The following is a 25954-nucleotide window of genomic DNA, read 5'->3' as shown; positions in this document are numbered from 1 at the left end:
GATGATCTTAAAAAATAAATTAAGATCCATTAAGATGTCAATATCAAACAACTTGACCAACTGCTTCATGAAAATCTCCCAAGTGTGTGATCAACTTGCAGCAATTGGAGAAAAGGTAGAGGAGGTAGAACTAGTAAATGTGGCATTGAATGAGTTCACCAAACCTTGGGAACTAATTGTTAAGGGGATCTGCACTTGGGAGCACATATCTAATCGGGAGAAGTGTTGGGATGATTGCATCCAGAAAGAGGCTCAGGAAGAGTCTAAGGCTAGCAAGCAAGGAGGTGGAGAGGAGAATCTAGCCTTGGTGGGTCCAGCCAAGAAAGGAAAAGGAAAGGGTTCTACCAAATAGGTCAAAAGTGAAGGGTCAACATCATAGCTAGGCAAGAAGAAGGATTTGAGTAATATCAAGTGCGTCATTTATCACGAGAATGGGCACTGTGCATCACAATTTTCATAGAAGAAGGGGAAGAGCAGGGCTCATCAAATGAAATCATCAACATAGTTTGACGAGTTTGCAGCCAAATTTGAGGACTTCTCATTGGTCTTCTGTTTGTCTACCAACATCACCACTAGGAGTGCATGGTAGCTGGACAATGGTGCATCACACCACATGGTAGCAACATAAGAGATTTTCAGTGGTTTAATAGAGAAAGACATAGATCTACATGTGGAGCTTGGCAATGATTCCAAGTATGCAGTGAGGAGTGTTGGGATCACCATGTTCCAACTAAGTCTAGAGGGTCACTAAAGGCTTAGGAAGTGCTATATGTGCCAGGGTTGAAAAAAGATTTGCTCTCATTCCCAGTAATGGAGGACATAGGATTTGTTGTGTTATTTCAGAAGGGAAAAGTACTTATATGTCCAGAGGGAGCTAGTCTTGACTCACCAAGAATCATTGTGATTAGAGAGGGAAGTCTCTACAGTGTGTAGGGGTTGTAAATACATGCCTTGGTACCAATGTTACTTGGGAGCGGGAGCGGGAGCGGGGAGCGGGAGCGGAAGCGGGAGCGGGAGCGACCATTTTCAGAAGAATCCGGGAGCGATTTTTTAAAAATATATATATTTTTTATATTTTTTAATTTTTGATACATATATGTCAACAAAAACATGTAGAATGATGAAATAGACATAAAAAACATAAAAAAAATAAATTGATCATTGAACCATATCACATCAATCATCTAGAAATTATAATCGTCATCAACCATGTCCACAAGTTAGTAAAATACATATTACAACTGCAACATATTGAGTCTTATAAATCATGATTCATCAAATTCAATATTAAAGTTTCAACTTCAAGCTTTCAGAATTGAAAATTCAATAACATTTATCATCATTGATCACCAAAGTTGTACTTGTAAGCTAAGTTTAACGGTTAACCATTACAAGAAGTAATATCGAAGATATTTCTAAGTCCTAACTTCTAACTGTTAACATGATATGAAATGTTAAAAATTTATAAAATGAAACATGAATAATGAGATGAAATGAAACAACTTTAGTCTTTCACAAAGCATCATATTCATAATTCACAATCATTACCAATGAGTTATAATTGCCAAGGCCCAACTTCAAACTTCAAATTTTCATTGTCACAGTGATATAATGTTTACAAAAAATATCATAATGTCATAATGATATGAAAGAGTCAAGAGTCAAGAGTCAAGGACTCAAAACTCAACAGTTATGAAAACTAAAGTCTAATAGAAACTAAAAAAGACAAGTAAACTGTAAATCTACAAGTGGCCCTTGCCACGAGAGTCTCCAGGAGTATAAGCAGATCGTGGTGGTCTTCTAGAAGTCTCCCGCACAGACCGACGACCAGAACTAGAACCTCCACGCGGGGGTGTCGATGGAGGTGGCGACAACAATGGAACAAGACTCGGGCCTCGAGCACTGCTACTGGATGGTGGAGGTGGAGGTGGCATGGCTGCTGCAGCTGCTTCATTTTCATCCCGTACAAGCTCCTCTTCTAGTTCTTCAATATGTACAATGCCATCCTCCAAATTGTCGTCCTCAGGGTGATTGTCCCAAATTTTATATGTGGGATCTTCATTAGCCCGATCACAGTAATGGCTCAACAACCTCAAGTTGTAGTGCACATAAACCAAGCTTTCTGCTCGGTTTTCGTTGAGTCTGTTTCTTTTCACATTATGTATATAACTGTAGGTGCTCCAACACCTCTCTGCAGAAGAAGAATTTACAACCTGTGAAAGAACTTTTTTTGCCAATTTTGGCAAAAGTCCGTGGCCGCCATATGTTTCCCACCATGTGAGAGAATCAAATTTATCTTTGTCGTCCATTGCATGGAAGTTACCATACAAACCACTGCCACTGAAGTATCTGCCTATTTCAAGGCGCACAGCTGCACATTCCTCCCTGTCAGGCACCAACTTTTCTAATGCTTCCAGATATCCTTTAGTTACCTCTTGATCTAAATGGGGTTTGGTCCTAACACCACCCCCTGCTGCAGGTTGGCCCAACCAAGATGCTGAGTAGTATTTTGGCGTAAGGATATACGCCAAGCAATGTAGTGGAAGGTTAAGCCTATTCCACCGTTCACACACACAATCATGAATCAGTTTGTACAAGTTGGGATCTCTATTATGAACAATGTCTTTTATTTCCCCCAACATGGTATCCATTTGCTCATACACCTCGCCAATCACTGGTTTGTTTGTATCTGCAAACCGAACCATGTTATAAATTGGCTTGGTGAAATCCAATACCTGCCTCACAGTTGTCCAAAACTGCCCATCAAGAGCGGCCTCCTCCACCGTTTCAAAACTTGCCATGTCAGCTACATTTGTAGCCCTTTCCTTTAACACCTGCCAATGTGGACTTGATACCATGCTAGCTAATGCCTCTCTTACCTTCAAAAGGCGCCTGAAGGTGAGGTAATAGCTATCAAATCTAGTCCTTGCAATCTTCAGCAACTCCAATCTCGAGTGACTGCGGAAAAGGCCATGGGTATTGCTATGATTTGTAATAAATTTTATCATTTTTTTTCCTTTCTTGTACAAATCACCAATCCATTGGTATTGTTCATTTTTGTTTTTGACAATATCATGCAACAGAAGGTTCAATGTGTGAACCAAACATCCAGACCAAAATATGTTTGGGTATTTATCCTCAATAATTGCTCCCGCTGCCTTACAATTAGGAGCATTATCAGTGATGACTTGGATGACATTGTATGGGCCAATACGCTCAATTGTTTCAAGTAATGCTTCTGCAATGTTGATAGCGGTCTTGAACTTGTCTGAGTAATCATGTGCAGCTAGAAAGATGGGACCACTAACAGACACAGCAAGAACACTTATCAATGGCTTGCCTTTTACATTTGTCCATCCATCAGATACAATGGACACCCCATTGTCAGTCCAAGAACTTGTCATTTTATTCAAAGAATGTGATATTTTTGCTTTTTCATGATCAAGGCCAACAGTTCTTGCCTTGTCATACCCAGGGCTCTTGTATCCTTTAGGGGCATCATTTATGGCAGAAACCATTTCGTGCCAATAAGGTGAGCGTAGAACATTGAATGGTATCCCACATGCATAGAGGAACCTGTAAACTTTTGAATCCACATCATTCCTACACCCCTCATCAAGGAAATCTGATATGGTTCTACGCCTTAAAGATGATGACCCTGTGCCTCCATGTCCATATCCACTGCCTTGGGAGGATGCTGAAGGAGTTCTTTGTGATTGTGAGCTTGGTTCAAAGAAACCCCTTGATCTTTTTGTTCTGTATTGGGCGTCCTCCTCTTCCTTTATGTATTTGGCTCTATCTGCTGTTGACACCGCTGCACAAGTTTTGATTCCTATTTGTTTCTCTCCATCCCATGGCCTTTTCCCGCAGAGGTGTCTTCTAGCACGGGTGTATGAGCCTGTGTAATCAGTGTTGCAATGGGGGCAATGAAATTTAGTGGTTCCACCCCCTCTCCCTGTTTCAGCCCTGTGAACATATTTCCACAATGGAGTTTGGTCTTGTTTAGTTTTTTGAGGGTCATGTTCACCCTCCTCCACCTCCTCCTCACTGGGGTTTTCACCCATTTGACTTCCTCCGGCTTCTTCATCCACCTCTTCAGTTTTAGGCCCCCTCCGTTTCCTCCTCTCCACCACCATAATAACCATAAAAGGGACCAGGAAGAGGAAAATGCCAATAAGTATCCCCAGGTCCATGGTGTTTGATGTTTGTAGGGTTTTGAGTCTTGAATCTGCAAATTAATTTAGTTTATTGGGATTAATTCATTTAATTTATTAATTTAATTTAAAGACATGATTTTTAAACAGTTAAACTCAAACAACTAAATTAAATCAACTAAATTAACTACCTAACCAGCTAAACTAACTAGATTACTAAGTTACTTACCTCTGCAGGCTTGCTCCTCGCTCCTTGGCAGTTGCTCCTCGCTCCTCAGTACTTGCTCTTCGCTCCAATGCTCTTGCTCCAGCTCCAACTTGCTCAATGAAGTGATAATGAAAGTTTTTTTGGCCCATTAGCCTTATAAAACAAAAAAAATTTTAAAATTTTTTTATTTTTTTCGGGTCCGGCGGATTTTTTTTCCGCCGAACCGCTCCCGGCTCGGCCCGATTCGCTCCCGGAGCGTTTTTTAATGCTCGGGAGCGATCAGGGAGCGATCTAAAATTTTTTTATTTTTTTCGGGTCCGGCGGATTTTTTTTTCCGCCGAACCGCTCCCGGCTCGGCCCGATTCGCTCCCGGAGCGTTTTTTAATGCTCGGGAGCGATCAGGGAGCGATCTAAAATTTTTTTATTTTTTTCGGGTCCGGCGGATTTTTTTTTCCGCCGAACCGCTCCCGGCCCGGCCCGATTCGCTCCCGGAGCGTTTTTTAATGCTCGGGAGCGATCAGGGAGCGATCGCTCCCCGATCGCTCCCGGGCATTAAAAAACGCTCCGGGAGCGCGGGAGCGATCGCTCCCTGAGTCGCTCCCTAATAGACCAGGGAGCGTAAATTTTTTTACGGGAGCGCGCTCCCGAAAATCGCTCCCGTCCGGGAGCGATTTTGGGAGCACCCGAGCCACTCCCGCCCGGAGCGCGCTTCGGGAGCGGGTTCGAAGGGGGGGGGGGGCGCTCCCCCGCAACACTGCTTGGTACAAAGCAATTACAACCTATGTGAGCTACGACACATGAGGATGGAACACTTGCATGATAGGGCCTTGTTGATTTTGAGGGAAATGTCACTGGTCTCCCAAAGTTCAACATTGAGTAGCAGGGCATGTGTAGATGGTGTGCACTTGGAAAGAATTCCAAGGCTACTTTCCCAGGCAGTGAGAGCAGGTTCAAGGGGATCTTGGATCTTGTTCATTTAGATGCATGTGGACCGTTGTCAGCGACATTAGTACGAGGGTCTCTCTACTAGTCATGTTCAAGATGACTTTTCTAGGAAAGCTTGGATCTTATTTATGAAGACCAAGGATGAGGTCTTTAGATAGTTCAAGGAGTTCAACGCCCTAGTCGAGAAAGAGACAGAGAGGAGGATAAAGGTCTTGAGGCCATATAATAGGAGAGTACACCTCTAATGACTCAGATTGGGCATGCAGTGCAACAGATAGGAAGAGTACCTCAAGGTGCTTCTTTAGCCTTGGATCAACGATGATTTCCTATTTTAGTAGGATGCAGGCTTCCATGGCACTCAATTCAATAGAGGCAGAGTATATGATAGTAAGTGTGGTGAGTTGTGTGTTGGAAATATTGTTGTCATTGATGTCAGAGGCAAGGGGGTAGTGATGTCTAATATAAAGATTGGAAAATGAAGATTGTTGGAAATATTGCTTTTGGATTTCTGATGCCCCATTTGGACACCCTATCTTTGAATGCATTTTTATTCCAATTACCAAGCTCAAATGGGAGCATAATATATATGGTTGGAAAGCTTATTTTGATACATTTCGAATGATATATGGCACTCCCTCTAACTCCGTAGGAATGAGGAGATATGAAAACTTTGGTCAGGATAACCCATCCATTGTACAAGTAGGCCGACCCAACCAATTTTACAAGTCCGCCACATTTGTGAACCTACAGACACCATAAATACAAGGCATATGAGTTCATTTTAACATCAATTCATCGAAGAAAAGATCAAAGGTCGTAAGAGGAGCTTAGGAATAACTTTTGGGGTGATTCTTGGCGTCTAAATGTGGAAGCATAAATGTGATTTATGGAGTGATCAAGTCATCTTGGCATTTTTGCGATATCTTTTTGTCAGTGATGGTTCAGATGGTGAAACTTGGAGGATACAAATAGAATATCATCATGTACATGTGGTTCAAGTTTTAGACCTTGATTCACTAGAATTTCAGAGTTATGTTCGAAGGAAGTTAGGCTTCCTGAATTCTCTTGAAATCTTCTTCAAATAAGTCAGCTAGGCATTTTCACCATAATTTTTGTTCTAGGATGTTTCAGACGAATGTTGCAATAATTGTGATCGGGATTAAATCGGCAAGGGTCCGGAAAAAGAAAAAAGCGTAAAAATCGGCAAAATTAAAAAAAATAGAAAAAAATTTAAATTTTTTTAAAAAGTAAAAAATAAAAAAAATACAAAAATAAAGATTTTTTTTTTTTTTTCAAAAAATTGTGATTTGTTCTAAAAAATTGCCATTTTTTTTGAAAAAATCGCTGATTTAATCGTTTTAGGGGCCAATCACAGTTACTCAAGATATTCCAATGATGATTCTACAACAAGATTGTCAATGATCTCATGCCAATCTTACTTAATGCCAATCAAGGGAGATAACAAGATCAAGATGCCCAAAGAATCTTGAATTGTTCAACACCAAGTGATTTGAGAGTAGAGTGCTTTAGTGAGTGTTTATTAGATGTTAAATTATGGATCAACTCACAGCAACAAACATGTTAGTGTACTTGCAATAATTAGAATCCAAACTGCTATAAAACCATGAAGCATAAACAAAGAGAGATCTTGTGTTACTTATATCCCAATCACATTTAAGTGAGCAGCAAGAAAATGACTCTAGATCAAGAAATTATCAAGCATTGAAAAACCAATTATGATCGATGAAATGATAGGTGACTTGCCGAGTGAAAACACAAGCTAACTATTCCTCTTATGATGTGTTATTCACTGTTATATCAGATTTGAAAACACTTGTAACAGCAGTAAGAAAAATATTCAAACAGTGAGCTACCAATGTGAGAATGTGTGCCAAATTATGCCCAACAATTACCAAGTGCTAGAACAAGTTTGCCAAATTGAAAAATTAGATTTTTAAGCCCTTTGAGATGTGATATTCAGAGATATATCAAATCTGATCAGACCCTTATGCAGAGATATTTCAGTCACTAAACAAGTTAGATCTATGCTCAAAAATCAATGCCCAACTTGCCAAACAACTATCGAAATTTGACCATGAAACTTTTAGTGTGTTTAGGCAATTCTTGAGTGAATTTTAGGGCATTTAAACTTAAATTATACCACTGTTATGAATGATTCAGAGAGCTGTAGTAAAACAGTGAGGAAGAATGAGGGTTTAGAGATTAAACCCTTGGTCTTTAGGCCTTAGAGAACTTGCCCAAATCTTCCAAAATTTTTCCAATGAATATGCCACTTGAAAACACAAATTTTTGCCAATTTCTTTGCAAAACCCACCAATGAATCAACTGCAGAAAATTTCAGAGATGAAAAGAGGGCAAGCCAGGGCTAGGAATAGGGCTTAGAAGGCTAAGGAAGAGGCAAAGGCACACAAGGGAGGCCAAATAGGCCTTGCAGCCAAGGGAAAGAGGCCTAGTAGGCCTGACGCAGGGGCTAAGGAGGAGGTCAAGAGGCCTAAAAGAAGCGCTAAGGCTGACTGCCTAGGGTTTCAAGGCCTTAAAGGCCAGCCGCAAGCCTTAAAGGGGTTGTGACTAGGAGAAAAGAGGGAGAGGAGGGGAAGAAAGGGGGCCAAGGAAGGAGGGAGGAGGCTTAGCAGAAGGAGAAAGAGGAGGACTGAGGGCTGGACGGAGAGGAGGAGGAGGGCTGAGGGTAGAAGAAGGTAGTCGAGAGGGAAAGGAGGGGCTAAAAGACCATGGGAGAGGCAGAGGAGGCAAGCTGAGGCCCTCTAAGGGCTAGACGACTATCCTAGAGGAAGCCACAGGCCTTGAGGGAGCTATGACCAGCCTTAAGGAGGACTTAAACACTGATGTTGAGGTTGAGAAGGCTGACGCGGAGGCTAGAAGGGGCCACACTAGGCCTAGGAGGCTTGAAAATGTTGAAATGCTCGCTAGAAAAAATTACTTGCTTCAGATTTTCAATTCCTGCAAAATTTCCTCAGTAGCTGGCTCTGCAAAAATTTTGGAGACTAGATCTTACCCTCAAAGGCCTAGGTCTAGCTCTAATCCAACTATTTTCTTTTGATTTCAACTGCACAAATAAATTTACAATAGCCCAAAACCCCAATATTTATACAAAAATTTCAAAATAATTTCAAACCCCAAAAACCCCAAAAAACCCAGCTGCAAAACAAGGGTTAGAAAAAATAAATAACTTACAAGTATATATTATACAAATTATATTTACAAATATACATTTAAAATGCTTGAAAGAATTTGGAGAGATTAAATTTTTATAAACCTTTGATAAATGGATGTGTTGACCATGCTGTGTCAATGACCCCATAGCAGTACACCCCTTTATTCGCAAAAGGGATCTATCATGTTCGAGTGTTCGCATCATTTAGATTTTGTCATTAATCGGCAATTTGTTAAAGATGTGAACCCATTCTGCATGATTATAATGTAAATGATCTTAGTAAGACCATCATATACGTAACAACCTAGGTAAGCATAGTATTTTGACGCGATTTCTACCTTATGAGGTTTTTGTCTCACTGATTCATCTGTGTCTCTAGACACAAATGATCGGCAAAGTTTTTCCCTCCAAGCTCACCCCAAAGCTAGGGTGGATTTTGTCGTCAAGATATTAAGTGAGTCTTAGTGTTTTTTATCGAGTCCTTGTAAAAGTAATTTGGAAATAATCCTAGCTAATTGGCTAGGTTATTTTATTACAGATTACTTGGTCTTCTGGATCATATTTTGAGTCGCATAATTGGGTAGATATTTGAGGGTTTATAATGAACGGGTGTTCCCTCTTCATGTATTAAGTTGTAATATCTTGATGTAAAAAATATTTAGTGCATGGTCCCTCATGGCTAAATATTAGAGGGTTGGAAAAATTATTAATCCCCTCATAAGTCAATTAATTAAATTTTGTGGCAAAATTAAATTAAATCCTAAGCCGTAAATTTAATTAATTTTGTGTCCTAGGTAAAATTAAATTCTCCAATGGTGAAATTCGTGGATTTTAAAGAAGTTAATTTTTGGAGGTACCTCACCAAGGGAATATTGAAGAAATCAAGAAATTTTGAACCCTTGGGCATTGGTGGTTAAGTCAAAGTCAAATTTTTGAGGAAAATAACTCAAAATAATTAATTTTGAGTTAATTAAAAATCAATTAAATGAAAATTCGATTTTTTCTCAAATTAAATAATTTCGACGATGATGATTAAAGATTAATTAAATCTTTATGAACGGTCGAGATTAATTTGACAGGGATCAAGCCAACTAGCCATTGGAGATTTTATCTATAAATTAGAGGTCGGTGTCAGTCTGTCTTTTCATCCAATCTTTGAATCGTGTACTAAGCTCTCAAGCTCTCTTGTATACTTTTTTGAAATTAATGCAAAAGTCTTTGGGGTTTCAACGTGCGGTGGTGTTCCTCTTCATGAATCTATGGTAACATTGTTTTAATTTCTGCTTAATATTATGTGAAAACTATCAATCAATAGCTCTCTTAGAATAATCTGAATACATGTATCTTATTCAGTTTGTTGGATCTAGGGTAACATTTTTAATTTTGATTGAAGTAGTAGGTATCTCTATTTCTTCAGAATTTTATTGTTGTTCTATTTCTCTACTTGGTTTGATGGTTGATCTAGTGTTTGCAGGAGATCTCTCAGGTTTTTGTTGAGCGTTTGGGGATAGTCCTTGGTTGGACCAACCAACTCTCAACATATATTTTCTGAAGAGCCTACCTCATATAAGCTCCAAGATTTATCTAACGATAAATTCTTTCTGCAGGATGTTTTTGGGCTAATACCTCTTTAAAATTTTCAAAATCTTTTAAATATTTTGTGGAAAAATTGATAGATCTGGCTAGTAAGAGCCTTAGATTATCAGATCTGGGAGCGGAGTTGGACTCATACTCCTCAAATCTGATAGATCTGCAACCTTTGTGCATATATCTATAATTTTTTTATAATTTTATAATTTATAATTTTTTTTATTTAAATCTTAAATTTTTCTAACTTGCGTTTCTGGGGTTTTATTCATTTTTGTATATCTGGGATTTGGGTATTTTTGTTTTTGTTTTGCAGGTGCAGATATGAAGGAAAAGTTTAATTTGAAGCCAGATCTAGACCCTGGAGGGCAAGATCTGGCCTCAATAGCATTTTGCAAGGACATTATTCAAAATTATTCTCATCATGTTGGGTGTGGAGCATGATTATCTTCTTGTTTTAGAGGTCTCATTTCAGTGATGTTTGGATCCCAGTCCTTGACAGGGGGTGTGGGGGGGCTTGGCCCCCACTAGTGTTGTTTGTATGGGGGAATTGTATTGTGGTTGAGTATTATTCTATATCTATTCCTATCTTTTGCTAGCACTTGATCACAAGTTTTGACTCATACAGTCTTATTTTCATCACATGGCATAATCTTGTAGAGATGATTTCTTACACAAGTATATGAACTAGTGTAGGTTGTTTTACAATGGGAGCATGTAAAATTTGTTGTTCCAACCCTTTTCCTTCTCACTAGCTTTGTTGCATACTTTTACAAGGGTGTTGAATCGTAGAGCGATTTTTTATTTATTTTTTGGTGAAGAAAGGAAAAGAAATCTGCTTCCAGCTTTTCTAAATGTAAGGCTCCATCATCCAAATTATCCTCCTTTGGGTTGTTGTCCCAAGTGATATATGCTCCATCAAATCAAGTCCGCTCACAATAATCTGTCAACAATCTCAAGTTGTAGTGTCTACATAAACCAAGTTTTCTACCCAGTTTTCATTGAAGCAGTTTCTTTGAACATTGTGGATGAAGCTATAGGTGCTTCAACCCCTCTCTGCAGAAGTATTAACCACTTGTAAAAGCACTAGGGAGGGAGCAAATTTTTATTGGTGGGAGCGTGCTCCCTAGGTTGCTCCCTAAGTGCTTTTGTTTGGAGCACACTTTGGGAGCAGGTGCAAGAAGGGGGAGGAGAGGGGGGTGTTCTCCTGCAACCCTGCTCCAACTACAACAATCTGATCTCTCAACTCTGCTATCTTCAGGAGATAGCTTGCTACTGTATCTGTTTTGCATATGTGGGTAGTGGTGAGCTTGTTCTTCAGGAGCATCTTCTTGGATGCAGTCAGACTCTGGTACAAGGTTCTTGAGGCATCATACATGTCTTTGGCAGTGTTTTTCCTGGTAATATGAGGGATCAAGTGCTTCAGGTAATATGAGGGATCAAGTTCTCCTTCACTGAATTCAATAGGACTCACTTTGCTGTCATTGCTTTCTTGTTGTGTTCTGCCAGACCTTTGGTATCTGTAGGCAGTGCAACCACCTTCTCCACAAGGTACCGTAAGTATGCCAATTCTAGGAGGTTCTACAATCTCCACATACATGGCACAAAGTTGGAGGCTCTCTCCACCAAGTGACTCTTGCATAATGGGAGTTGTTATTGCTACAGTTTAAATTGAGTGGATCAAAAGTAGGGTTTCACAGCCTGCAACCCTTCTCAGGTCTACTTGCCAATCACTAGCATAATTTTGCTTTGATCACTGAAGCTTGGACATAGTGCCCATTTAAACTGTCTGACAGCTTTCTACTCCAGATAGCTTGCCTCTCCATACATGGAATCTGGAAGATTTCAGAAACTGCACTATGATATCATGTTAAATTTTCTTCAACATGGTAAATAGACTTTGCACTAAAAGAATTCCCAAAGAAAAACTAGATAGATGAAAAATGAAAGCCTCTCAAAAGTGCAACTCTTATGATGCTAGAATCTATAAACACATACTACAGAAAATATATCACAGGAACTCAGTAGATGGACTGTCAAAACCAGTTACTGTTTTCTCATTAACTTGAACTGAAATCTGCTGTAGGAAAAACAGAAAACTAATTCCCTGTTTGCTCCTGAATTGAATGAATTAAACCTATACCCCTCTCTTCTCCTTTACAAGTTGTAGTGTCTACATAAACCAAGTTTTCTACCCAGTTTTCATTGAAGCAGTTTCTTTGAACATTGTGGATGAAGCTATAGGTGCTTCAACCCCTCTCTGCAGAAGTATTAACCTCTTGTAAAAGCACTAGGGAGGGAGCAAATTTTTATTGGTGGGAGCGTGCTCCCTAGGTCGCTCCCTAAGTGCTTTTGTTTGGAGCACACTTTGGGAGCAGGTGCAAGAAGGGGGAGGAGAGGGGGGTGTTCTCCTGCAACCCTTCTCCAACTACAACAATCTGATCTCTCAACTCTGCTATCTTCAGGAGATAGCTTGCTACTGTATCTGTTTTGCATATGTGGGTAGTGGTGAGCTTGTTCTTCAGGAGCATCTTCTTGGATGCAGTCAGACTCTGGTACAAGGTTCTTGAGGCATCATACATGTCTTTGGCAGTGTTTTTCCTGGTAATATGAGGGATCAAGTGCTTCAGGTAATATGAGGGATCAAGTGCTCCTTCACTGAATTCAATAGGTCTCACTTTGCTGTCATTGCCTTCTTGTTGTGTTCTGCCAGACCTTTGGTATCTGTAGGCAGTGCAACCACCTTCTCCACAAGGTACCATAAGTATGCCAATTCTAGGAGGTTCTACAATCTCCACATACATGGCACAAAGTTGGAGGCTCTCTCCACCAAGTGACTCTTGCATACTGGGACTTGTTATTGCTACAGTTTAAATTGAGTGGATCAAAAGTAGGGTTTCACAGCCTGCAACCCTTCTCAGGTCTACTTGCCAATCACTAGCATAATTTTGCTTTGATCACTGAAGCTTGGACATAGTGCCCATTTAAACTGTCTGACAGCTTTCTACTCCAGATAGCTTGCCTCTCCATACATGGAATCTGGAAGATTTCAGAAACTGCACTATGATATCATGTTAAATTTTCTTCAACATGGTAAATAGACTTTGCACTAAAAGAATTCCCAAAGAAAAACTAGATAGATGAAAAATGAAAGCCTCTCAAAAGTGCAACTCTAATGATGCTAGAATCTATAAACACATACTACAGAAAATATATCACAGGAACTCAGTAGATGGACTGTCAAAACCAGTTACTGTTTTCTCATTAATTTGAACTGAAATCTGCTGTAGGAAAAACAGAAAACTAATTCACTGTTTGCTCCTGAATTGAATGAATTAAACCTATACCCCTCTCTTCTCCTTTACAGACTAGAACATACAGGTATAACGGCACCTCATCTGAAGGTCTTAACTCCTAATTTTGGTGCACATTTCTTGTATGGATGGACAAGCCAAGTGCACCTCTACTGGGAGATGATTTGAGACATGCAAGCACACATTTTCCTAGAGATCTGTGCCCTTAATTGAACTGCATGTCTCAAATTAAGTGAAAATTAGAAAACTGTTAGAATAAATCTTAACTAACATGTTCAAACATCCAAAGATAACACGCAAGCAGTTGAGGATAGATTGCTGGAAATAGCTCCAGGAAAAGATTGCTGGAAATAGAACAGCAATCACTCCTACATAATCTAATGTGCCCTCACTGCCTAGTTCGAACTGCTGTAACTGAAGTGTCCAGATCTGTTCATAAGTGTGCCCAGGACTGCCACACGTGTGCCTGGGCTGTAAAAGACTATCCAAGCCTTGAGATACAATCTAACAAAAACATTTGGTTCAGGAATTTTTTCTTTTTGCCCCTCAAGCCCTTGCCCATTTTGTTGTTTTAGGCTTCCTATTGTTTAAATGTGTTTTAACTTTTTCCTTTTATTTTGTTCTCTGGCAATTCTCTTGGAGATGTTTTAGCATCCCTGATGGTTCCCTCATCGTTGTACTCTTTTCAGTGCCACTTGACAACTTCGGTAGCTAGTAGAAATTAATATCTAAATAGAATTAAATTATGTTTGCATTTCCTAAAGATTTGATGGGTGTACATGTTGGACATTACTGCTTTCTTGTTCACCATTGCTAACTAGTAATTATTACAAAATTGATTACACCATAACAATTATGCTATTTCAAATGCATTCCCAATGGTTAGAAGTTAGAACCACTAAAAGATTATGTTCTCTCGTAATACTTGTGAACAACTTGGTCTACTAATTTTCACATCATAACTGTTGAAGGTGGCGAAGTCAGCTTATGTGGCGTGTCTTTTTCACATCAGCTATAGTTGCAGTTGTTGTTCGTGCTTCAATGGGGTGGTGTAAGCATGGAAATTGTGGCCATTTTAGCTCTGGAGGCTTTATTATTTGGGACATATCTGGGTCAGTATTTGCAACCACTTTACAAAATGATAGCACATTATATTCTCTAGTTGTTTTCTAATTTAGCGTCTCTTCTCTCTCTCAATAACACCATTTTCATTTGTTTCCTTTTGTTTGATAGTCTAGTGTCATCTTTTTTTGGTTAGATGGCTCTCATTATAATTGTGACTTTTAGAACCTTATTTCTGATTTCAGTGGGCAAGAGGATTATTCATTTCAAGAGTTGTTGCCGATGGCTGTTATTGGGGTTATTGGAGGGCTTCTTGGTATTGAATCTGACATGAATTTATCTCTATTTTCCTCTTCTAGACCATCCAGGCTTCTGGTTTCAGCAAGTTAATTTGCAATTTACTTTTAGCATTCATATATTTGAAACTGTTGTTTTCTCAGTGGGTGGTTTAGATGACATGTTCAAATGGATGGAACCCTGGTGTTGATGTTGTAATAATGTAACACTGTACAGTTAGTGGCCCCCACTTTTATCCCTATGTTATGGGAATTTAAATTCTTATAATATTTATATTGTTTGGCAGGTGCCATTTTTAATCAGTTAACTCTTTACATATCTTCATGGCGTCAAAATGTATTACATAAGAGGGGAAACCGAGTTAAGGCATGTGAAAGCCTTGCATGAACTTTGTTTTCTCTTCCATATTTTAACCAATGCATTCCATGGATCTTTTCTTTTTTGATAGAAAAAATTCTCCAGTACTTTTTGTATCTAAAATTAAGATGAAATAACAAGCACTTTACACTGTTATTGCAGATTATTGAAGTATGCATAGTGTCTTTAATAACATCAATCCTATCATTTGGATTGCCGTTGTTAAGAAAATGCACTCCTTGTCCAGATCTGAAAAAGTACCCTGATATTGAATGCCCACGACCTTCAGGAACCTACGGAAATTATGTCAATGTAAGATTTTTCATCTCTTCTTTATTTTCACATTGTGATGTGATTTGTCATCTATTTACTACTTGCCTTTCAGGAAAAACAATCTAAAAGTTTTGTGCATGTTTATGGGGATCTTGCATTAGAATTTGAACGTTTTATATGTCGTCAGCTTTTAAATTTATTACTTTTTTTTGAAAAATGCAACTTACATTTCTTTAAAAATGCATCAAAGTTACAAAAGAAAGACAGAGTTATGTGAAATCATCTTTATGAATCCTATGAAGACACGTAGGTCTGTGGCTCAAGGAGCAATGGGTCTACATCCTACCAAAACAATTTAACTCTAACTTTGACATGAATTGTGAGTTTATTTTTTAATTCTCTCATTTCTCTAGTTGTAGGTGAGGATTGTCTTCTAGAAAAGTTGGTGTGCACCTTATTTTCCAAAGGAAGGCAATAACAAACAACCAAATTGTATGCATAGATTTTTGCAACAATCCTCAATCATCTAAGTGTCACCTAAGAGGGGACTTTTCCAAGCTAGAATAATGTGAAGGGAGCTGAATTTTGCTTGTAATCACCCCAAACTGTCCTTACAATTAGACACCTCCCGAAGACATGCCCCACTGATTCTTCTTTTGGACATTGAACACAAAATGGATTGGAAATGTTTGCTTTTCCTGAATCTTGGCTTAACCATCAGACTTCAGTGGAACTCCATCCAACCCCAAAAATGGTATTTAAACGAGCTTGTTGCTGTCTAGAGAGTTTGACTCTCTTATGCGACCTGTCTTCAGAATCACATTTCACTCATTTTCTCACAAGATCCCTCACTTCCTCACATGTTCCTCACTTCCAATTTAAGCACAAAGCAGTAGGGATCTTAATTCTTGATCTATTGTATAAGTCCTTGGTGTTGTAGTTGAAGAGGTCTTCCCATTGATCCACCTCCAAGCCCTCCAAAAGGTCTTGAATCCAGACTTTGGAGTGTGAGGCAACAACTCTTGGGGATTATTCTGAATAATTCCAGGAGGATTGATTTTATAACTCCTCTTAGTCTTTGAGCACGATTTCAATCTTTCCTTGAGTGTCATATTTGTTGTTTCTTATTTCAAAGATACGAAAATTGCATTATTTGTTTTCATATTTTTCAAGGAAGGGAAATTGTTGTCTTTACAAGTAGGACTCTGGTTTTTGTATTTGTAAGGATTTCTACAAATTTAGTCAAAGTTGTGATAAATCTGTTCCTTAATTACACTGTTGAATTTAGGGGTGTTACACACCTAGTTTCCATGAACGTAGAAGATATACTAGCTATGCAGAGACACATGATATATGCAAAGAGAGTGGTAGATGCTTGTAATGACCAAAAGTCGTATACATGGAAATCTTTAAAATACTTCAAAGACGTAAATGGCTATGTAAGACATGTAATTGTATATTGAATTGATGTAAGATATGAGATGATTACAAATGAGAATGAGGGCTTGCTTATATATCCTAAGCAGGTACCCCTTCACTAACGGTCATGTTCTTTAGGACATGCCTCTTCATTAACTAATTATTAGTTAATTTATCATTAATCATTATTATTGTTATTTATATTATTTGTATTATTTTTATATAATTTTTATTCATAACATTGCCTTCCTCTTCAAAAAGCTTTGTCCTCAACGCTTACTGAAAGGGCTTGATCTCTTTTCTTGTTTCTAATATCTTCTTGTCCCTGAACTTTTATCTTCGTTGATACACGATGATATGATGTTGTGAGTGATAAAAAAATTTGTCGGATTGAGAATGGTTCAGACCATCCTAGGTTTACCTTTTGTGGAATCTTCCGATCACTAAAAATTTGCAATGAATTGTTATCGTAGGACTGGATTCTGCAAATTTCAGTATTCCTTGGAACATAAATCTGTTGATTCCTCTCTGAGTGGTTCAAATATGTAGACTGACTTAGTTGTTTGCTCTTGTGATTTGGATGTCGATAAGGAATTCTTCTGGTTGGACTCTCCCTTGTCATGTGTGTGGTAGTTACCTGTTTTACTTCAGATATTGTTGTCGTTGAGTTGGCTACTGAATCATAACTTGGAATTTCCGTTGTTTGAACTGCAACATCTGAATAGGTTTTAAATTTTATTGGGTTATCATCTTCTTGAGTTGTGATATGGACTGGATCAATATTTGTTCCTTTATCTTTGACTTGGGCTATTATGACTGGAGACTTCAATACTTCTTCTTGAGTAAGTTGTTCTAACTTATCGTTTAGTGACTTCTTGTCAACTTTTAGCTTCTTTATTTGTGTAAGAAGGGCTTGGTTATGATTCCTTAGACGTAAAGGCACCTCGCTTTCTGAATTGTTGACTTTTTTCTTTGTATCCCTCCCCATCTTTTAAACTTTAGATTTGTTCTAATAATGTTTGATTAAGGTTCCTCAAATGCAAATTTTTCTCTTCTTCTTTTGATAAGCACTTCTTGAATTATTTCTTTGTGGCCTTAGCTTTCTTGACTTTTTTGAGTAGCTTTTCATTGTGGTGTCTGAGGTGTGAAATTTCTTTGTATTTACTGGAGATGGCTTCTTCAAACTCCTTTTTTTTTAATATTGTTTCTTGATTCTCTCGTAGCATCAATTTTGAAATATCCTTAAAGTCTTCTGATGATTGTATTCATTTTTTTCTTATAAGGAAACATCAAAATCTTTTTCTCTAAGTTTAGCATGAACGTACTCAATTCTTTTAACCAAGGTTGACCAAAAATTATGTCAATCTTTGGGTTAAACATAGTTACGACTCAGAATTGAGAGATGCATTCATAGTGGTCAATTTTTACTTGTAAATCATTAATTTCATACTCTTTTTGGTCAAAACTATTTGTTCTTTCTCCTATGCTTGACTCTGGAAGTAATAGTTGATTTGCCAAGTTAACATTGATATAATTTTCCTTGTAACTTGTGCTGATAGCGATATTAATCTCCTTCTCTTGAGTGTTTCCTTTTAATGTAATTAATCTACTACCGCAATTGGAAGACTTTTATAGGAGAATTTTCCTTCCCTTACTTCTGAATTAGACTCCTTTTTTTGTTGATAACTTCGTCAAATGTTTTATAAAACTTATATATTCTTCGTGTAAGTAACGACTTCTTCAAAATAAAATTAAGTTCCTTTTTATTTGGACTTGAATGCCTTTATAAATTCCCTTAATAATATTAATAATAATAATAATAATTTTTTATATAATAGTTAATGGTAATAAATAACAATAGCTTTATTTATAATTATATAATTAAATTATATAATTATTAATTAGAATTATATAATCATAATTATATAATAAATTATATAACTAGTGAAATATGTTAACTATGAAATGACGTCACGTTGGAACATGATGCTCAGGGCGTGGCATTTGAGGTGAGTAAGAGGCGATTTGTTGGGAGATCTCTGGTTGCAGGGAATTAGACACGGTCTTGTTCTCTAGAAAATAATAGAACACTGTTGCACGTAGAGGAATATAGAGTTCACGTTGCATGAGGGCAACAATGAGGTGGATAGGGATTCGTGGCAACAACCAGTGAACGGAAGCGACCAATGATGCTGAATTGGTGGTAGGTACCTGAGGATTGGTGGCTGATACAAACAACTGATGAATCGAAAGCGACGACAATGTTGAATTGGCCATGGCTTGGTAGCGGCGAAGGTCGAGGAGTGGCGACTGCATATGGTTGTTATCGTGCGGTTGAATTGGTCGATGGCTATACAGCTGTGGATGTTGTCGTTGGGGCAGTGACGATTGTTGTGGCAGCTAGCGATGGTGGTGCCGGATTTTTGCATGGTCAAACAGTGGTAGCAACGTAGTGAGCATATGGCACAACAGATGACTATGAAAAACAATATGGGAGCAATGGCAGACAAGATGGGATTTTAACTATATGGTGGTTGTTCTGGCGTTGGCATGCGGAAGCTGGGTGTGCAGTTGTTTCATACGATGGGTTACTAATTTAGGTAAGATTATTTAATTATTTTTATTTTTATATATATATTATTATTATTATTATTATTTTTAATATATATATATTTTTGGTATTTTTAATTTTTTTTTTCCAATTTTTTTCTTATATTCTATATATATATATATATTTTTTTTTTTTTTTTCTACAACTTTTTTTTTCTTAGTTCTTTTCTTTTTGTTCTCTAATTATTACTGTTTTCCTTTTTATATTTTTTATTTTTGTAATGGCCAAGGGTCTCTGATGAATCAACGACGGAGAAACTCCACGCTTGTGTAGTGAAGTGCTTCGATTGTGACGACAACAACGTTGATGCAAAGTTGATGGTCAAAGACCTGGATCAGACCTGGCTTTGATACCAATGTAACGACCAAAAGTCGTATACACAACGAAAATCTTTAAAATACTTCAAAGATATAAATGTCCATTGTAAGACATGTAACTATATATTGAATATTGTATATTGGATTGATATAAGATATGAGATGATTACAAATGAGAATGAGGGCCTACTTATATACCCTAGGCAGGTACCCCTTCACTAACGATCATGTCCTTTGGGACATGCCTCTTCATTAACTAATTACTAGTTAATTTATCATTAATCATTATTATTGTTATTTATATCAATGTGGAAAAAGTCGAAGTCGGGATTAATTCGGCAAGGGTCCAAAAGTTGAAAAACTCGTCAATGTCGGGAGTTTTTTGAAAAAGTCGGCGAAATTAAAAAAACACAAAATTATTCATTTTTTTAACATCTAGAGTATCCACAACATCAAATAAATGCATTTCCACATAAACATGTAAAGAAAGCTAATATATAATATGTATATGAAGTCTAATGCTACATCACATATCAAAATAGTGAATCAACTCCTGAATTTTGAGTCCTGTCCGAGTCTCAACTCTCAAGAGTCAAAATATCAACAAAAAATATAATAAATGTATATCATGAGTCATCTAAAAGTCATCAAGTAATCAGTCACTCAGATCCTCTTCCCCTTTTAATTTTTGTTTCTGCTAATTGTATTAAGAAATAAGTCATGCATTTATTCAATAGATTGTAATCTGCTTGGGTAATAAGGTGTTAGGTGGTAGGTCCAATGAAAATCAACAGTGAGTATCACAGTAGATGTGAAAATTAACGCTTGGTGAATCCAAGCTGCTTATTTTCTAAGAAAACAGTGGATGTCAGATTATTAACCTAGCCTTGGCATCTATTATTCAAAAACTCTTGGAGGTAAAATCCACTTCTGATACATAACCTTTCCCCACATTTACAGGGAATTCACCACTAAAGAAGATTCCCTTTCAAAATGTGCTCTCATTGCAGGAAGGATCTTTGATGTCACAAGATTTCACAGGTACTTTGTTCCTGTCTGAAAAATGGGTTCCTTTTTCAGGCACTGGTTTTGTTTTTTTTGGACAGGTTGTTGCTATTTGATCTTCATGACCTCCTCTTTGTTGTTTCCCCTGGAAGCATTCAACCACTGTAACAATGTTTTTGATGGTGTGGGGTTCTTTCTACGGAAGACTGTTGTATGCCTGTCCTTTTGGTACTTTTGAGCGTTCGTGGTGGTGCATCAGGATTCCAATGTACTGCGTCCAGGCAGGATCAGAACGAGCTTGCCGGCGGACCACTGCCGTCCCATTATTTAGTGAGCTGGAGCGCAGCCATCTCATCCACTGAACGGAGAGTCGAAACACTAAAGGATATCCCAGAATTTGAATTTGTGTGTGTAGGCAACTACAATATATAGTGCACAAATTCTGCAAAAGGACCGGAAAAGAAACGCGGCGGCATAGTAACCACGGGACCGGATAAATACAATGTACGGGATCCTCGTAGTAGGCTGGACCAACATCCAGCCGAGAGAGGACAGCCTTTAGAAGAAAGAAGCAACATGTTGGTTTTGAAGGGGCAGTGGCTGTTAGAGTCTGGATCACTGAAAGCCTGGAGGCTTAGCCAATGTATACTCTGCTTTCTAACTAGAAATATGGAGTATAAAGATTTGTTTTTCCTTGGAAAACAAAAACATATCTTAACCTCAAAACTAACAGATGACAAATGAGACTGCTATGCTCGCAAGAAGTATGACAAACAATACAATGCAATAACTTGAAAATGCATGGATGGAAGCTTCAATTTATAGTTTTTTCACCTTTGCGGCCTCTTTATCCGTGGCCTGGGAAGGGAGGAAGACTTTTTGGGTTGACTCCCGATTTAAGGAAAAAGTCGGGGGATTAAATCATTTAGTTCAAAAAATCGCGTTTTTAGGATTAAATCGAGATTTTTTGCAGACTTTTTCCACACTGATTTATATTATTTGTATTATTTTTATATAATTTTATTCATAACAATGCTCAATTGGGAATTTGGATTTATCTTTTGAAAATATATTCATGCTATGAAAGTGGCTGATTGTTGGAAAACATTTCTTAGTGAACTTTTTGATATCTAGATTTTAGCACATCCTCTACAAGGGTTTTGGCAATTTCTGGGTTTTTTTTGTAAGACAAAAACCTTAGTTTGCTCACTTGATTGATTGGTTCCATTTTGCGTGTTCTAGATAGTTCATATGTAGATAGGTATACAGGGTTGAAAATTATCTGCCTTGGCCATGGATAGTTTCAAGGCAAATATTGTGTGAGGTTCCATTTTGTGATTTTCATCACATTGGTGGAGATTTACTATTTGTTCCTTGGAGCATTGGACTAACTTGGGGTACATCTTCATGGAGACCCTTCTCTTCATGGCATCAAATTATTTTATTGAGGTCTTTGGTTTGGGGGAGTCTCACTTCACCTTGGTTGGATGATTGTGCTTGCTGACTTAGTGGTCCTCTCACATGTTTGCCTTGTTGATCACCCCTTGGTTTCATATTTGTTGAAATATTGGAGCATGCTATCTCATTATGGTGTAGTTGTGGTATACCTATTTATCTTGGATGTGCTACATGTTGTTCTTGGATGATGGGTCTAGCCTTCCAAGGGGTTGGAGGATGATGGTGTTAGGATGTATATGTTTCATGATGTTGTTGGAGTTTCCTAATGACTTTTACATGGTGATGTGATATTATTTGTGTCACTAGGAGGGGTGTTCTTCATGTTTTTGTTGTGATAGATGTGTGAAGGGACACACTTGCTTTGTTTTGTTTGAAAAGGTCATTGGCATCAATAGCGTGATATTTTGCTATAGGTCCCATGCCTCTCTAGAGCATTTAGGTAGCCCAAAAAATTTCAAAAAAGTGCTTGAAGTATTAGTGGAAATGGCTGAAATGGCCTGGAAACACCATTGACAATGCCATATGGCGTTTCCAAGCTGTTTTATGCCCGTTTGGTGTTTCTAGGCATTTTGGGTATTGGGACATGGCCCAACTAGGCATTTCCTACAACTTAGGTTCATACCTAGGTGGAGCTTCTATTTTGTCATTGTTTTTATCATGGTGGTCTTTGCTAATGCTAGGAGATATAACTTTTTTCCATGGTACAATGCTTATTGGAGCGTATCCCCATTCATTGGCACACATGTTCATGATGATAATTAGTTGGTTGGGAGTTTGGAATATTGTTTTATTTCAACACTAGCCTTTGTGCACACATGTTGAGGTCGCTTTAACCATGCAATGGTTAAATTAATTCATTTATTATCTTGGAGGCTAATTACTTGAGTGCCCTACTTCACACTTGGAGGGTTTTTTTGGAGGTTATTTGAGGCTTTGTTATGTAGAAATCCTCTCTTGGTCATAGTTTCCATGGTTTACATGGCTATATTATCATGATTGGAGAGTTTGGAGCATTCTCCTAGGGTGTACTCTCTCTTGTGCACATGGTTCGATGGGATTTGTTGATGGTATTGGGAAACAACACATAGTTTTGCTGTTGGCATGACACTATTGAGTTTTAATTGCTTTTGACACTTCTTTTTTGGGTGCACTTCACATGGAGATATTTTATTACTTGTTTGGTGGGTGAGGTAGTTAGATGACATTGTTTCCTAAGATGCACCTCTCCTGGGTTCTTTCTAATCTTTATTGCATGGTTATTTCGGTTACATTTGTCATCTTTCGACCTTCATTGGAGAGTACCCGCACCTGTTTGACTTGGCATAAATATTATTTTATTTGAGGTGGTTACGGAGGGATTTTATTGAGAGGCATGTGGCATACTTGGAGGGCCACACGTGGCACATTGCATGCATTTCCTTGGTCATCTTACTATACTTGAGCATATACTTGAAGGGCTCACTTGTGGAGACACTTTTTGCTATTCTTGGAGGTATATATTTTATTATTTCTTGTAGTTTTGGCATGGTCAAGTCCTCAAAACCCTACTTTCCCATGTCTTCTTGGATTAGTTCTAATGGAGATGGTCCACTTGCTATTTTGGTGTTTGACTGCTTCATTTGTTGTGGAGCATTCTATCTACTTGGCATGTGGCACATTCATCTATAGAGTTGGTTGCCTTTGGATCCAAACAATTGGGTTTGTTACATGCATTTTGTGGACCACTTGCGTTTTTTGGAGGTTGGTTATGGAGCATTCTCCTAGGAGGAGAACTATTTTATTATTTTATCTCTCATGCGCATTGGAGGGCACACTACTTTGTTGTTTTATCTCTCATGCACCTTGGAGGGCCTTCTCTTGGAGACTTTTGATGTGATCTCTTTTCTATTTTTGGATGAGGGTGAGTTCCCTTTGAGAGGCTTGTTTCCACATCTTGTGACATGATCAAATATGGATTAAAGAAGGATATAACTACTCCATATTTTTTATTATTTCTTTGACTTGTAATGGAACTATTTTGCAAATTAATACTTGTGTTTTATATGAGAGAAGAGACTCAGTCTACAAAGAGGAGCTTATTGTCAATTGTAATGGTTATTGGGACTTTGGGGATTGAGGAGCTCTCCCCTTGGACTTCATTTGTACATCATATGATTGCAGCTTGGATGGAGGATTGGAGGTATAATATCAATTTTATGTAAGGCTTTCAATGTGCAATCTATTTTCACATGCTTATTTTTTGTATTAGGAAACCCTTGTAGCATGTTGTGATTACTTTGTAATGAACCATGCTATTGTTGTTGTGGTGAACTTTCATATAGCAAATCCATTTTTTGCTAATGTAACCTCTTTTTCATGACAATGCTTAAGAATGAAACCCATAGCCTTCTAAGGTAATTTTCTGCTATAGAAATCAGCAAGCTAAGGCTGAATTGTGGCATGCATAGCAGCTCCTATTCTGTTACTTTTTTATGCATTTTCCCTCTTTGTTCTATGCTTCCTCGACTCCATTTGTGCTAAGTGTGGTCAGGGACTTGGTCTTGGGGCTTCTACCTTCATCTGTCTTTCTTACACTACTCATTTATCCATCCATAGTACAACCACTTGTTTTTCTTAGTGTAACTCTTCAATATATCACACCTTGTGCCTCGATTTTATACCCTTAGCAATCCAATCCTTAGGGAAGCCCCCCTTGAGTTGGAAAAATCCAATCAAAAGAGAGAGGAAGAGCTACTGTGGTGACAACAGGAAGCCTTCTTGAGTTGCACAAGGCTAACCCCTTGATGCTTGGGACTTTACATCACATGGGGTTTCTAGATTTTGTTTTAATAGATGCCATTATCAGAAGAGGGAGCGTTCCATACCAAGACCAAAACTACTTGAAGCAAACTGATTATTACAGCAGGTTGGAAAGAGGGCTTTCTCTTTGAGCAGTTTCCCCATTTTGAGCAGAGATTGAGACAATTTTGTCTAAGCAAAGAGGAAATGATAAGCACTAAGCATGCACCCTAGAAATACACGCTAAACATACACTCCATGTTCTTGGCATTTTTGTGCCACTAAGTTATTTTCAGTGTTTCTCATGTTATAAATGTTATTTTTGTTAGTTTAGTTTATGCTCGGCTAAAATGATAAAGTTGAGGACTTATATCTATCTTTAGTGCCCTATTTTAGAACAAATTTTTATTATAAATTTATAACATTCAGTACTACAACAGCATACAACTTTAAAGGAGCAATTCTCCCTCTCTTTTATACTTTGTTTTGTGTCTGTACTGGGTTTTTGAATTCATATGATGTTGTATAAACCAATTTAGGCTTAAAGCTTTGATTATCTAAACTTTAAAGTGGGCTTTGAGGTGCAAATCCCTTAGTTAAGTTAGCATTTCCCTCTATAGTACCAATATTACATTATAGCTTCACATGTTAAGTATATCTCTTTCACTCTATTACTGATTGCTTCGATAATCAAAAGCTGGCTTTGAGTTGCAAGTCCCTTAGTTAAGTTAGCATTTTCCCTCTATTGTACTAATGTCACATTATAGCTTCATATGTTAAGTAGATTTCTTACACTCTATTGCTGATTCCTTGTGGTTGTGGGTGTGCATGCATGGGGATCAAATCTCATTGTGGTGTGGTTCTTTATGAGATTTCTGCAAAGGCTCAATATACTACCACGTTAAAGTTTCTCAACAAAGTGATAATGAAAAAATGTTTTTCTTATGTCCCAAGTTTCAAGTTCTCAATGTTCATA

General features: G+C 37.9%; 1 protein-coding gene across 3 annotated transcripts in view; it reads left to right on the top strand.

Moving 5' to 3' along the window:
• Nucleotides 1-25954, top strand: part of CLC-D (chloride channel D) — a 386191-nt gene that overhangs the window by 143284 nt on the left and 216953 nt on the right. For all 3 annotated transcript variants that reach the window (XR_016262549.1, XM_089439578.1, XM_089439577.1), the window contains 4 exons: nt 14373-14513; nt 14709-14779; nt 15047-15126; nt 15280-15429. Coding sequence is in view for 2 of the 3 variants with exons in the window: in XM_089439578.1 (XP_089295704.1) it covers nt 14373-14513; nt 14709-14779; nt 15047-15126; nt 15280-15429 (442 nt within the window). In the remaining variant the exon portion in view is untranslated. The remainder of the gene's footprint in view (nt 1-14372; nt 14514-14708; nt 14780-15046; nt 15127-15279; nt 15430-25954) is intronic.

Source organism: Pinus tabuliformis, chromosome 9 (genome assembly GCF_031772625.1).
Source record: "Pinus tabuliformis cultivar Carrire ecotype Pingquan chromosome 9, CPIR1, whole genome shotgun sequence".
Lineage (NCBI taxonomy): Eukaryota > Viridiplantae > Streptophyta > Pinopsida > Pinales > Pinaceae > Pinus > Pinus tabuliformis.
The sequence above is the reverse complement of the archived record's forward strand: the minus strand, read 5'-3'. Positions and strand labels throughout refer to the sequence as shown.